This window comes from Labeo rohita, chromosome 3, assembly GCF_022985175.1.
Source record: "Labeo rohita strain BAU-BD-2019 chromosome 3, IGBB_LRoh.1.0, whole genome shotgun sequence".
NCBI classification, from domain to species: Eukaryota; Metazoa; Chordata; class Actinopteri; order Cypriniformes; family Cyprinidae; genus Labeo; species Labeo rohita.
The window spans coordinates 30,490,871-30,505,820 of NC_066871.1; the positions used below are offsets into that span (position 1 = coordinate 30,490,871).

General features: G+C 37.2%; 1 protein-coding gene across 2 annotated transcripts in view; it reads right to left on the reverse strand.

The window, feature by feature from the left end:
- The window catches only part of usp43b (ubiquitin specific peptidase 43b), a 91,365-nt gene extending 79,248 nt beyond the window's left edge, over positions 1 to 12,117 (reverse strand). Inside the window, exons 1-2 of one of the 2 annotated variants that reach the window (XM_051102897.1) lie at positions 10,922 to 12,117; positions 5,638 to 5,790 (exon numbers count right to left, since the gene is read on the reverse strand). In XM_051102897.1, the coding sequence (XP_050958854.1) occupies positions 5,638 to 5,790; positions 10,922 to 11,509 (741 nt within the window). In that variant the 5' untranslated portion in view covers positions 11,510 to 12,117. The remainder of the gene's footprint in view (positions 1 to 5,637; positions 5,791 to 10,921) is intronic. The other variant, XM_051102896.1, reaches the window with a different exon arrangement.
- Between the last annotated feature and the right edge of the window lie 2,833 nt (positions 12,118 to 14,950).

Here is a 14,950-nt window from a genome sequence, read left to right on the forward strand (position 1 = left end):
ATATGTCCAGAACAAGCACCTCTTTCATCCACTTGTTCACAAAAGCTTCCTTTCATTCCGTTGAGAGATGGCTTCACACCAGTTCTGTTTCCAGAGTGATACCCAGTAAACACAGTGAAGAGAATGCCAAAAATCAGTGGCATAGGGGTCAGAGAGAGAGAGAGAGGGAAAGAGAGACAGTAAAATAGATAGATCTAACTGTTTGTTTACAGACATACACTCGTCAACCTCCATTAGAATATGTATAATGTATGTCTTTAAAAGTGAGTCTGTTGGGCTCTGGCTGTGTCCTTACACATTTGCTGGTATGGAGGAGTTTTTGGCATGGTCGCGCTCAGTCTAGGATGTGTACTGACTCATAAATGAGGCATTTTGAGGCACCCACCATCCGTGTGACCTGAGCCTGACTCAAAATACACTGAATTTGAGACGGAAGCAAAGAACTCAGGGTGGGTGGCCAAAGCGGAGATCAGAATTAGACTGCAACAACTCTGATTTTTGTCTTTTTGTCTCATTTTGGCATCTTTCTTGATGACCTCAACTACCTTTGAAAGTCAAGTCTGCTCTAGCTTTTCAGAACCAAGTCTGGTTTGCTGAGATTTTTTTAGGTATTTGTACTTGGATAGAAATGGGATACAGAGGTTTCCTTCAAACATTAAAAAAAAATACTATAGTACTTCCCAAGTATGTTTTGTGATAGCTAGCATCATTGTTGTTCAGATGTTTGGCTGTATCAACACCGACGGTCAATTCAGTTTAGAAAACAGTTTGTACTGTTACTGACCTCGCCGTGGCTTTTGAGACTTGTATATCTCATGTTCTTACAGCGTAATACCACAAGACTTTATCTGTGTGCCTGCATAGGAACATATCTTAAAAGAAACAAGAACAGGCTTTTAATAATGGATCAAGTTCAGTCAAAAAGTGAACCAACAGAGAGTAGATGAAAGTACTGCTCAGAGATAATAAGCCGGGTTGTAGCCACAGGCGTAGCCGGAGGAGCTGAACCGGTTCATGACACAAACACACACACACACACAAAGATCATCAATTACAGACAGTATGGCACTGCGCTACCAGACCGTTGATTAAACCAGTTGTTTTACAGAAAATCAAAGACTCAAATCTTGGTTCATCACTACGCAACAATGCAAATTTGTGTCACTAAACAAATTATTAATTAGCGAACAAAACCAACGACATCAAACCACATCTGATAACTATTCAAGCACTGCTGAGTTCAAAAAGAGACAATCATCATGGTGCCAACGGCAGAAGATTGTAGGCATATTATGGCATTTATGTGCTAAAAGCCACTGAACTAGTAAAAGCTTGTGGGATGTCACACTTTTAAGTGTTAAGTTAGTGTGCATATCACCAGCATTTCAGTATGAATTGTGTAATGTCATTTTATAATCATGTGTGTCTTTAATCATCCATGTCAGTATTTTTTTTTTTTTTTTTTAAACTTTTGAGTGGAAAGAACTTTATCCTTTCTATGATTCAGCGAATTGTGTGTAACATTTTATGACAGTTTTAGGGCACTAAAATCTAATTTTTTTGTTTTGTTTTGTTTTGTTCTATTGGTTAAATACATTTTTAGTAATCAAAAAGCCTGTCTAATTAATTAAAACCATGCAACTTACACCATTTAACAATAATCTATAAAATGTTTAACAAAAAACGTAGGGCATTGTAAATTCAGTTCTATTTTTTTTTTTTTCAAATTTTCTATTTATTTTTCACAATTTCTTTCCAAAATTATTTTAATAAAGCAGATCTAATTAACTGAATACACTGACTTTAACAATTTAAGAATTTGTTACATTTTTTACAATATTAGGGCCATATGAAATTAACAATAGTAATATATTCCCAACCCAGGCTCATGAAAATACACGCCTCTACGTACATTTATGCAACACTGTGATTGCACGTTCTGTAGCAGTTTCAAAGTAAAATGTCCACAGAGCGGTGCTAAAACACACGTTCAATACGTAACCGTGGCACGTTTTTATTATGCTGGTACAGGCACGTATTGCTGAGTTTTTATTACGCTGTTTGTGATATCTATTGTGGCTGTTCAGAATTCAAATATCCGGGGAGTGTCGCTAAAGATCAATGCTCTATCGTGCTGGAAATATCCCCTGCACCAAACCCAACCTTAGACCTAACTGATAGTGTTAACAAATGCAAAAGTGATATAAAAACGCATTTGTTGATGCAGCCATGCTGTTTAAACTTCTTTATGCAGATTTGAGCTGTTTTGTCAAAAAGCAGTTTCACAGGGTTCGTACCGGAACTGTTTATCTCTCAAGTGCAACGCCGTATTATGTGAGCTACTGAGCAAACCTACTGAATTAGAAAACTCATGCATATGAAGCTGTATATGTGACTGAAACTTCAGTTTTCAAATCGCACAGAATGTTAAAATTGTTTTGAAGTCATAACATAATATTCTCCAAGTAATGGCGTGAAAATTAGGCTTTATTAATCGAAAACTCTGTACCTGTGAATCATACTTTGTGTGAAAAGGAATAAAAGTTGTCAGAGTTTTACTGCCTCTAGTGTTCATTTCAACTGGAAACTGCAGTGATTCGTACATATAGGAGAAATGTATATAGAGGCACATATTTCTAATGAGGCTATGTTGTATATTCCTGTCACAATTTCTTCAAGTTGAATCAAGTTGAATCAAAGTTTTAATGGGTTGTCAGGACCTTTTGCATTTCTGTGTGTGGTGTGATGGTCAAAGATCTCTGTGTAGCACATATATATATATATATATATATATATATATATATATAAACAATTTAAAAGCAACAATGCTCACACAGTGGGTCACCAAATCTGACAAGGCAGCACCGAAATCTGTCATCTGCCTTTACTTCACATAGAATTACTTTATTGTTGTCTTCACTCTAGTGATGACTAATCTCCACTGTTTCATACTCCAAAGAGCATTTTGTTCTGATGTGAAGAGCAACAGATAAACACCAGGGTCACCAAATCAGATGAGGCAGCATTAGAAGTTACAGAAATTGTTTACGCCCCTTCTAAACAAAGCCAGATTAGGTGTATGTGAGCAACACACATTAGCAGTATTTCATATAGTAGTAAATGTGCATTTTTTTTCACTGTCAGTGATTCACCAATACAAATGGTCACTTGGTTGGTTCCTTAATGCATCTGTGTTTTTGAATCAGTCATTTGATTTAATGACTCATTCAAATTGAATTTAATTGGTTAAGTGAATGATTTAAATGATTAAGTCACTTGTCACCCCATACTGTCTCAAAGATGTAATCTGCTTTGGATTTAAATAAATATAAATAAGTCAACCTAATATATAATTAAAGGGATAGTTCAGCCCAGCATGAAAATTACTCTATGATTTACTCACCCTCAAGCCATCCTAGGTGTATATGACAGACAAATACAATCAGAGTTATATAAAAAATGTCCTTGTTCTTCCAAGCGCTATAATGGCAGTGAAAGTGTGTTGAGAAGTGCATCCATTCATCACAAAAAATACTCCACATGGCTCTGCGGTGTTAATAAAGGTCTTCTGAAGTGAATCGATGTGTTTGTGTAAGAAAAATATCCATATTTAAAACTTTATAAACCGTAATCTCTGGCTTCTGCTGACTGTCGTTCACGTGAGAGTGGTGTTCCAGCAGATTACATAGGCATAACATAAGCGTTAAGTACAAAATGAGGATTTGTAAAGAAAAACGTTGGATGCTTTCAGAATAAACCAAGAGGAGACTGGTTTTCGGTGCAGTAACAAAACTTGGTTCTCACAAGACTCACGAGTCATTCTCAACAGAGCTTATGCTACACCTACATCCTACGTCATCTGCTGAAACGCCACTCTCTTGTAAAGTTTTTTAATAGGGATATTTTTCTTACACAAACACATTGATTCCCTTCAGAAGGCCTTTATTAACCCTCTGGAGTTGTGTGGAGCACTTTTTATGATAGATGGGTGCACTTCTCAACAGCCATTCACTGCCATTATAAATCTGGGAAGAGCCAGGATATTTTTAATTTTTTTTTAAAGATTTATTTTTGGCCTTTTTGCCTTTATTATGACAGGACAGATCATAGCTGACAGGAAGCGAAGTGGGATAGAGAGAAGGGGGCGGGATGGGGAAAGGTCCTCGAGCCGGGATTCGGACTCGGGACGCCCACGTAGCGCTCGACGACATTTTTTAATTTAACTCCAATCGTATTCATCTGAAAAAAGAAAATCACATTCACCTAGGATGTCTTGAGGGTGAGTAAATCATGGGGTAATTTTCATTTTTGGGTGAACTATCTCTTTAATATGTAAGGTTTTTTTTAAAGCTTTTAAAATTATTAACCTTGCATGTTTTCTTTTAGGCTCATAGTGCATCATATAAAATACAAACTATATAAAGCCCGATAATTTACTCTTTTTTGTTCCATTGGCTATATATTGTGATATTATATTTATATTTAATTTATTTATTTTGTCAAAAATTATTTTAGTAGACAACAACTCCTTACTTTACAGTGGTGATTAGCTTCTTTTCAATCTCTAATGTTTGTTAACAAAAGACCTCATCTGACCTCAAAAACCATCACCAATCAAAGCCCCTGTAATCTTCAGTGATCTTCAGCTGCTTACATTTGTGATTTTAAAAATAGAATAGCCTTTCTTCAGAAAAGAAGAGCTCTGATAGTTGGCATGAAAGCAGATTTTTGTAAATGTTCAGCCTTCTGTAGCTAGCACAGTGCTAGTTGTTTGAAAACCGCTTGACAAAAGGTTTCTAAATAAGGCAGTGGCTTTATTAAAAAAATAGTCTACTCTATTATTAAGGCACTGCTGTGTTCAAACACTAATAGTGGAGATACAGTGCATAAATCCTCATGACCTAATTTCAGACAGTAAATAGCAGATGTTTTTTTCCCTAATAATTTTACATTACAAAATTAGATTAATCCTTTATATGAAGTGTAAAGTTAATGTAATAAACAACAAGCGCATGTTTCTCTTCGAGTGGCAATAATTGCAGAGGCTTCTGCAACCTGCTGCCATGGTGATGTGGCTCCATTTGAGGTCCAAGATGAGTGGAAACCTTTACACACATGTAGACCTGCGAAACACTATGGGTTTCAAATCAATTTTAGCCCCAACCCCCGTGAATCTCGCCTTGTGAAGATCACAGGCTCTGTGAAAAGCTATTCATCTGGGCAATTCCAAGGTTATGTACAAGAGGACCACTGTAACTCAATGCACGCTGTGGCGCGTGGCATGCATCTCCATATTTCATAAACAGATGTGTTGTTTACGGGTGGCAAGGGTGTGTATACAAGACTCTCTGACCTTGCCAAGTCACTCTAATGGTGAAGGTAACAGCTGTTTAGCCATATGGGGGTTTAGAAGTGCTGGTGGTGACTCATACTAACTTATTATTCTGCAAAATAATTATGAGACCTAATATTGCAAATATTTCAGGTGATGATTTGTGGTCCAGAATATAATAATATATCATAACGTGAGGAAAAAATCCAATTTTGAGCCAATTTTTGAGATTGAATGTTGCATCATTTTAATTCTTCAACGCTGTTTCAAGCCCAGGGTGGGTTCTGAGCCACGCTCGCTCTTACCTTGCCACTCGATTTGCTTTTGTTATTCCCATTGGGGAGAGTTGAAGATGAGTTGACGTCCTCATGGAGGCGGTCTAGAAGCCAGAGCAGGAATTCGAGAGCGTCATGCTGGGAATTCCCCCGGAACTGTGCACCATATTTAGATACGGTCATCTGGACAAGAAACAAAATAAAGATCACACAAGTAGTAGTAGTAGTAGTAGTATCAGATTGAACACAAAAAGTTACTAAACATGATGCTATTTATTCACTCCACGTATATGATGCTGAGTTTTCCAATGAATCTCTAAAATCTGAAGTGGTTGAATAATAGCTGCAGTGGATCTGACTCAGAACAAACAGTTTGTTAGTTACTGAGATGTGATGGAGAACAGATGGAGGATGTAAATTGCATTCTGCTATACAGTGAATGATGCTCCTCACTGCTGATCATGACAACAACTGTGTAAATTAACATCTGTGATCGCAAAAAAGTTCTTATGGAATGGTTTTAGCAAGAGCAATAGCAGCACAACTGTTAATAATAATAATAAATGTTTTTGAGCAGCAAATCAGCATGAAGACGAGTAGTGATGCAGAAAATTCAGCTTTGCATCACAGGAATATATTTGGAAATACAGTTGATGTCAAAAGTTTACATACACCTTGCAGAATCTGCAAAATGTTCATTATTTTACCAAAATAAGAGCCATCATACAAAATGCATGCTGAATAGAATATTTTACATAAAAGATGTTTACATATAGTCCACAAGAGAAAATAATAGCTGAATTTATAAAAATGACCCCGTTCAAAAGTTTACATACACTTGATTCTTAATACTGTGTTGTTGTCTGAATGATCCACAGCTGTGGTTTTTTTTTTATGATAGCTGTTCATGAGTTCCTTGTTTGTCCTGAACACTTAATCTGCCCGTGGTTCTACAGAAAAATCGTTCAGTTCCCACAAATTCTTTGTGTATTTGAACCCTTTCCAACAATGACTGTATGATTTTGTGTTTCAACTGAGGGACTCATATGCAACTATTACACAAGGTTCAAATACTCACTGATGTTTTAGAAGGAAACACAATGCCTTAAAAGCCGGGGAGTGAAAACTTTTGGAATTTGAAGATCAGGGTAAATTTAACTTATATTGTCTTCTGGGAAACATGTAAGTGTCTTCTGTAGCTTCTGAAAGGCAGTACTAGGCATGTTTTTCCTTCTGGAGCATCAGTGAGCGTTTGAACCTTATGTAATAGTTGCATATTAGTCTCTCAGTAGTCCTCAGTGTGAAAAGATGGATCTCAAAAACATACAGTTATTGTTGGAAAGGGTTCAAATACACAAAAATGCTGAAAAAACAAAGAACTTGTGGGACCTGAAGGATTTTTCTGAAGAACAGAGGGCAGTTTAACTGTTCAGGACAAACAAAGGGACTCATGAACAACTATCACTAAACAAAACAAAACAAAAAAATAGCTGTGGATCATTCATGTAACAACACAGTATTAATAATCAAGTGTATGAAAACTTTTGAAAGGGGTCATTTTTATAAATTAAACTTTATGGGCTTGTGGGCTATATGTAAACATCTTTTATGTGAAACATCTTATTCAGGTCAGTACTAAATAAAAAATTAACACACATTTCATACGATCCCTCTTATTTTTGGTAAAATAATTGACATTTTGTGGATTCTGCAAGGCGTATGTAAACTTTTCACCTCAACTGTCTATTCTAATACAAAATATCTATTTTAACTTGCAATAATATTTCATAGTATTACTGTTTTTGTTGTATTTTCGATCAAATAAATGCAGCTTTGCTGAGCAAAAGAGTCTTCTTTCATTCCAACATGACTTGAAGGACACATCATTTAAAATGTGAATGTCAGGTGTATTTAAAAATCATAACTTTAATGCTGAGTGACATAAAGATTAATTACAGCCGCATTAACCATTCGAACTCAATCTAACAGCTGGGAGCAAATTGCAGATAATACGAAGCCGTAGGCCTACAGACTGAGATAACTTAATAATCTTAACATTATTCATATAGTGAGAAAGTGGGTCATGTGGTCAGAGTTTAAACCCATCTTTAAAAGAATGAAAGCCTAGTTTTCAGAATGGTATTCTAAATGCCTCGCCCTCAAAGGAGTTATTCTGAGGAACAACTATTTATTCAAAGCAGCTTCTAATTAAACGCATGTGACAGAGAAACTGCTATAAACTCCTCAAAGAGGTCAAAGGTCACAAGACGTGTTGTAAGAATGAAAATGTAGCCCGATATATGTTTAATTTACAACATATACTCAATAGTCACAGGAGAGTATTTACAGTAAATTCTAGTCCTGTGAAATGTCTTTGGCGTGTGTGAGAGCTTTGAGAAATGTAGGCCTCCACTTATCTGTGGTATTAAAGAAAGTATTCCTGTCAGTTTTATATGAAAAGAAAGGCTTCTTTTTCATCAATGAGCGCTCAGCCTGAAGAGGTTTGACTTGCAAGTAGTCGTTTTGTGCAGAAATGGATGAACTAGTATGGAAGCAGGTCCTTTAAAGATAGTCTAGCCATGAATTTCATTGGTCTTTTTTTGATTAAATAACCTAGATGTTCACAGACTTTTTTTGATTTCCCCCCAGCCACATTCTAACAAAAATGTTTTGTACCGCATACATACAGAAACATCCCAATGTTTGAAGGACAGGAGTTATAGAAGAAAAAGCACCCAGAGCCATGATCTATTACATAATTAAAAAATAAAAAATAGTATTAAAGAAATTGGAGCGTTAAAATATCAAAGCTTTGATCTTCAAAGGCCTTTTCTGCTCAACATCTCGTCAGTGAATCCAAATATAAAAAAAAAATAATAGTGTTAGACCTCATGAAATTATTTGGCATGAAATTATTATTCCTGTGCTGATCTATTTCATATTAAAACATAAATTTCCACTGAAATTGTTCGTGATGACTGGAATTCAAGCAATACTTCCAGGTTTTCCATGATAACTTTCTTTTCTTTGCAAGTTGGACATGTAATTTAGACGCTCTTATCTCAGATTTCTATACACCCTTCCTGACAAGATGAGGCATCAATTTTGGTTTCCTGTGAGAGAACGAATGTATATATTAAATGTATACATGTATATCTGCACTGTGATATCTACACTATGGTGTCAGAGCCAAAAGGCATGCACTAAAATTTTAATTTTCAGTTGTTTTCCTTCAAAACTGACACAGCAGACTTGATGACTTAATGTAGACTCTGTTCAACCATTAACTCTGCTACATTCCCCTCAAGAGTTGGACTAGATATCAGTCAGGAACTACACACAACACGACCTTGTGATCTGAGAAATACCAGCCTGTCATCCATCAACCGCATGCTATCTCTACCAACAACCTCCTTCACACTTTAACAACTCCCTGGTTTGAGCTCCAGCTCACAAGATTTTGGTCTTCGGTTGTAATGCTTTCACTGTATAATTCAGGTACTTTTCAGTCTAATTAGGAATAGATTGCACTTTACTGAAGCTGATATTACGCAAATGAAGTTAAGCGCAGTGGGAGACTTAAATTATAGGGTAGAGCTTTTGATTGTTTATAGATGGCTCCCCGTATCTGCGGTTAGGCACTCATTAACTCTCGTAGACGTCTGACAGGCAGAGCGAGTTTATTTATGTCGTCCCTAGACAAGATACTCTGGGCTCTGTCAACAGGAAAAAGCAAATCATGCCTCAGACGGCCTCATGTAAATTTATGACACGCAAGTCATTAGACTCAGAGTCAGATGAGGCTCTTAATGTTGTCTTGTTACAGCAGATGATCCTTGATTTAGATTTATCCATAAATATCTTGTTTTCGAGTGGGCACAGACTTATATTTTGCCTTGAGCGATCTTGTAATTCTCCATTCGTCTAACAGTCGGCCCAGACTGGGGGTCTTCTGATAGTAGGGTGTGAATAGAACTGGGCCTCTGTTTCCCAGCAGAGCATCAGGTCCACCTTATGGCTACACTCCCACCTCTTCCCAATGACGCTTTTCCACTGAAATCATTTCTGGATTTCTCCCACCTGCTAGTTTCTTCAGCTACTCCTTCCTCAAGATAAATGGCTTAACCTTGTGTGGAGCTTTAAGAAGCAGATGATATCATAACAGAACATTCTAATAATCTAAAGAATCTTTTGTGGAATAAAGGTTCTTTATTGGCACAAAAGGTTCTACAAAAGAATCTTGATCATCCATGGAACCTTTCAAATGCAGAAAAGGTTCTTTATAGTCGAAAAAGTATTTTTAAAATGTTCTTCAAAATGGTTCTTTTAGGAACTGTTCACTGAAAGGTTCTTTGGGGAACCAAAAATGGTTCTTAAGAGTGCATGAGTGTTAAATGTTCTTAATGGAACCATCAATGCCAATAAAGAACATTTATCTTTAAGAGTGTTGCTGAATGAATGTGTTGGCAATACTGACTATATCTTTTATGTAGATGACAACGGCCGAATTAAAAATCTGTGGGCAGAAACATTCATGCTAAACCTTTAGCTTTCTGCCATCTGCCCTCTCTGTCTTAAAGACAGCGGCAAACTCTTTTGTCATCATTTCTCTAGTAAATGTATTACGCTAGTAGTAGATTTCTGAGAAAGCAAAGTGTTACGTAAGACCTTGTGCATTCCAGATTGCACTCATCTTTGTGGTCAGTACCCAGTGTGGGGATGTCTTATCTGAGAGTGCACTCTAGTTTTTAAGTTTGCTCTCTGGTGATAATGTTATCTGTGGAAAGTTTTTCATCCTGATCTATTTTTTGCTCCGGAGAGATCATCCTGTGGGAAAGCATTCGCTCTCATACTAAACAAACTGGTCAGAGAAAGCTTCACAAGCTGATTTCAAGTTATATATATAGCTGACTTAACAAGCCCATGAGTTGTTTTTTGTCAACATCAAGATTTTAAGTGTGTTATAGGTGCTGAACGGACACCATTTCCCAGTTTTTCACCATTTTAATTCATTTTAATAGGCTACCTGGCATTGCATTACTTTTTAAAACTACATATTTTCAATGAAAAAGCGTATTTTGTCATAAAAATGCATGCATATCCACAAGTTCCTGCAAGAACTTTATGGACACTCATAGTTTCCTTTATTAACCGCATAATAACGCAGCTTGAAATGCATATTTAAGTTCCTTAAATGAAATAGCCTTTTTGTGAAACCTTCACTGGATGTCTAGATGTTCCTGTACCTGTAATAGGCAGATAAAAGCGTCAGAGAAGTGACAGTCCAGTAAAGTAATAATTTAGTCGACTCTACCTTGAACTCAGCCGAGAGCTGAGGAGTGTATTGAAAAGTCCAAAGCGCTCGGACCAAAGATGCGAGCCGTTCCGTAACCTCTCCTTTCTCGTGCTGCCCGTTCTCATTCTTTATAAATCCGTTCATTCCCCTGTGACACAAATCCAGTTTATATCGCTCCAAACACAGATACTCAGCGAGCAGGTCCGTGTTGCTCAAGCACTGCACGACGGCGTTCATGAAGCAGGTGTTCCCGTGGTTCTTCAGACCCAGCACGCCTGGCGTTTTATCCCCGTACAGCGAGAACAGTCGCTCTTTCGCGGAGGAACGGCAGGGAAGCGAGGAACTTTTCCTCACCTGGCTGCTGTCCTCTTTTTTCACCTGTCCCGAGTTTCCAGCGCAAGGTGCGCTTTCTCCAAACCCACCGTCATCATCCTCAGCATCCGAGCGTTCGGTTGTTTCTCCGCCGCTGGCCAAGCTCCCCAAACTTTTCAGGATCTTACTCACCAAACTTTCCACAGATTTAAACGATTTCCTCCGGAAAAGCTTCCCTGTGCGTTTCGTAGACTTCCCTGGATCCCTTTTCGCTTTCTTGTCGCGTTTATCCATACTTCGTGTTTATTTCCCTCTGGATTACCGAACCGTTCAAGCACACCGAGTGTTAATATCCTCACCTGATGCTGCGTCGGTATCCAGCATTGTGGACAGTAGTGGTTTCATGCGCATATCAGCGCGGAGATTTTCCTTACGCTCGCCGTGAAGGAATGATTGACAGGTAGCGCGGTCAGTACGGCAACTCATGTGACGTCATAGTGGCAGGCGGTTAGGAACGAATGAATGATTGACATTTCTCCGTTAACCGCGGTCAGCACGAGCTCTCCTGGAACTTCATATTGGCGGGAAACGATGGAATGATTGACAGGAAGAACTGTCAGTACGGCAAACCTAGTGATCACTGTACAAACTGTGCAATGACTTTCACGGGGGCGACTTTTTTTTTTTTAAAGGAATCAGCTTTTTAAAATGAATTTTAAGGTGCTTCTACATTTTCAATGTTTACCGTCTCTGTCAGCTCAACACGGCAATATGACCAGTTTTGTCTTGCTTTAAAGCAAATTGTAGGCTACTCTTACGGATGGTTTTACCACAAATAAAACCTAAAAACTGCATATGCTGGTAGGCATGTTTTGATGCTGGGATGCTGGTTGGGTATGTTTTGATGCTGGTTTAAGCTGGTCCTTTGCTGGTTTATGATGGTCCTTGGCTGGTCATGTTGCTGGTCAAGGACCAGCATAAACCAGCTAAGGTTTCAAACCCGTAACAGGGATTGTTAACAAACCAGAAAGTTTTATTTTGATTTTATTTCTACAATAAAGTGATGCATATTACTTGCCATGCTCTATCTGTCTGTCTGTCTGTCTGTCTGTCTGTGTCTATCTAGCTATCTATCGTTCTGTCTATCTTTCTATCTAACATTATCTAATCTAACATTACTTTATCATCTATCTGTCTGTCTCTGTTGTTTTGTCAATCTATCTGTCTCTATCTATCAAGCTGTCTATCTGTTTGTCCGTCCGTCTGTCCGTCCATCCATCTATCCATCCATCTGTCGGTCTATCTATCTAATGTTACTTTATAATTTTTTAAAGCCAAATATCTATCTATCTATCTAGCTATCTATCGTTCTGTCTATCTTTCTGTCTGTCTGTGTCTAACATTATCTAATCTAACGTTACTTTATCATCTGTCTCTGTTGTTTTGTCAATCTATCTGTCTCTATCTATCAAGCTGTCTATCTGTCTGTCCGTCCGTCTGTCCGTCCATCCATCCATCCGTCAGTCTATCTATCTATCTAATGTTACTTTATAATTTTTTGAAAGCCAAATATCTATCTTTCTATCTATCTATCTATCTATCTATCTATCTACCTATCTATCTATCTATCGTTCTATCGTTCTATCGTTCTATCTATCGTTCTATCTTTCTGTCTGTCTGTCTGTATCCAACATTATCTAATCTAACGTTACTTTATCATCTGTCTGTCTCTGTTGTTTTGTCAATCTATCTGTCTCTATCAAGCTGTCTATCTGTTTGTCCGTCTGTCTGTCCGTCCATCCATCCATCCATCCATCCATCTGTCGGTCTATCTATCTATCTATCTAATGTTACTTTATAATTTTTGAAAGCCAAATATCTATCTATCTATCTATCTATCTATCTATCTATCTATCTATCTATCTATCTATCTATCTATCTATCTATCGTTCTGTCTATCTGTCTGTCTGTCTGTATCTAACATTATCTAATCTAACGTTACTTTATCATCTATCTGTCTGTCTCTGTTGTTTTGTCAATCTATCTGTCTCTATCTATCAAGCTGTCTATCTGTTTGTCCGTCCGTCTGTCCGTCCATCCATCCATCTGTCGGTCTATCTATCTATCTAATGTTACTTTATAATTTTTGAAAGCCAAATATCTATCTATCTATCTATCTATCTATCTAGCTATCCATCGTTCTGTCTATCTTTCTGTCTGTCTGTATCTAACATTATCTAATCTAACGTTACTTTATCATCTGTCTGTCTCTGTTGTTTTGTCAATCTATCTGTCTCTATCTATCAAGCTGTCTATCTGTTTGTCCGTCCGTCTGTCCGTCCATCCATCCATCTGTCGGTCTATCTATCTATCTAATGTTACTTTATAATTTTTGAAAGCCAAATATCTATCTATCTATCTATCTATCTAGCTATCCATCGTTCTGTCTATCTTTCTGTCTGTCTGTATCTAACATTATCTAATCTAACGTTACTTTATCATCTGTCTGTCTCTGTTGTTTTGTCAATCTATCTGTCTCTATCTATCAAGCTGTCTATCTGTCTGTCCGTCCATCCATCCATCCATCTGTCAGTCTATCTATCTATCTATCTATCTATCTAATGTTACTTTATAATTTTTGAAAGCCAAATATCTATCTATCTATCTATCTATCTATCTATCTATCTTTCTATCTATCTAATGTTCTATCTATCGTTCTGTCTATCTTTCTGTCTGTCTGTCTGTATCTAACATTATCTAATCTAACGTTACTTTATCATCTATCTGTCTGTCTCTGTTGTTTTGTCAATCTATCTGTCTCTATCTATCAAGCTGTCTATCTGTCTGTCCGTCCGTCTGTCCGTCCATCCATCCATCCATCCGTCAGTCTATCTATCTATCTAATGTTACTTTATAATTTTTTGAAAGCCAAATATCTATCTATCTATCTATCTATCTATCTATCTATCTATCTATCTATCTATCTATCTATCTATCTATCGTTCTATCGTTCTATCTATCTATCTATCGTTCTATCTTTCTGTCTGTCTGTCTGTATCCAACATTATCTAATCTAACGTTACTTTATCATCTGTCTGTCTCTGTTGTTTTGTCAATCTATCTGTCTCTATCTATCAAGCTGTCTATCTGTTTGTCCGTCCGTCTGTCCGTCCATCCATCCATCCATCCATCCATCCATCCATCTGTCGGTCTATCTATCTATCTATCTAATGTTACTTTATAATTTTTGAAAGCCAAATATCTATCTATCTATCTATCTATCTATCTATCTATCTATCTATCTATCTATCTATCTATCTATCTATCGTTCTGTCTATCTTTCTGTCTGTCTGTATCTAACATTATCTAATCTAACGTTACTTTATCATCTATCTGTCTGTCTCTGTTGTTTTGTCAATCTATCTGTCTCTATCTATCAAGCTGTCTATCTGTTTGTCCGTCCGTCTGTCCGTCCATCCATCCATCTGTCAGTCTATCTATCTAATGTTACTTTATAATTTTTGAAAGCCAAATATCTATCTATCTATCTAGCTATCCATCGTTCTGTCTATCTTTCTGTCTGTCTGTATCTAACATTATCTAATCTAACGTTACTTTATCATCTGTCTGTCTCTGTTGTTTTGTCAATCTATCTGTCTCTATCTATCAAGCTGTCTATCTGTCTGTCCGTCCATCCATCCATCCATCTGTCAGTCTATCTATCTATCTAATGTT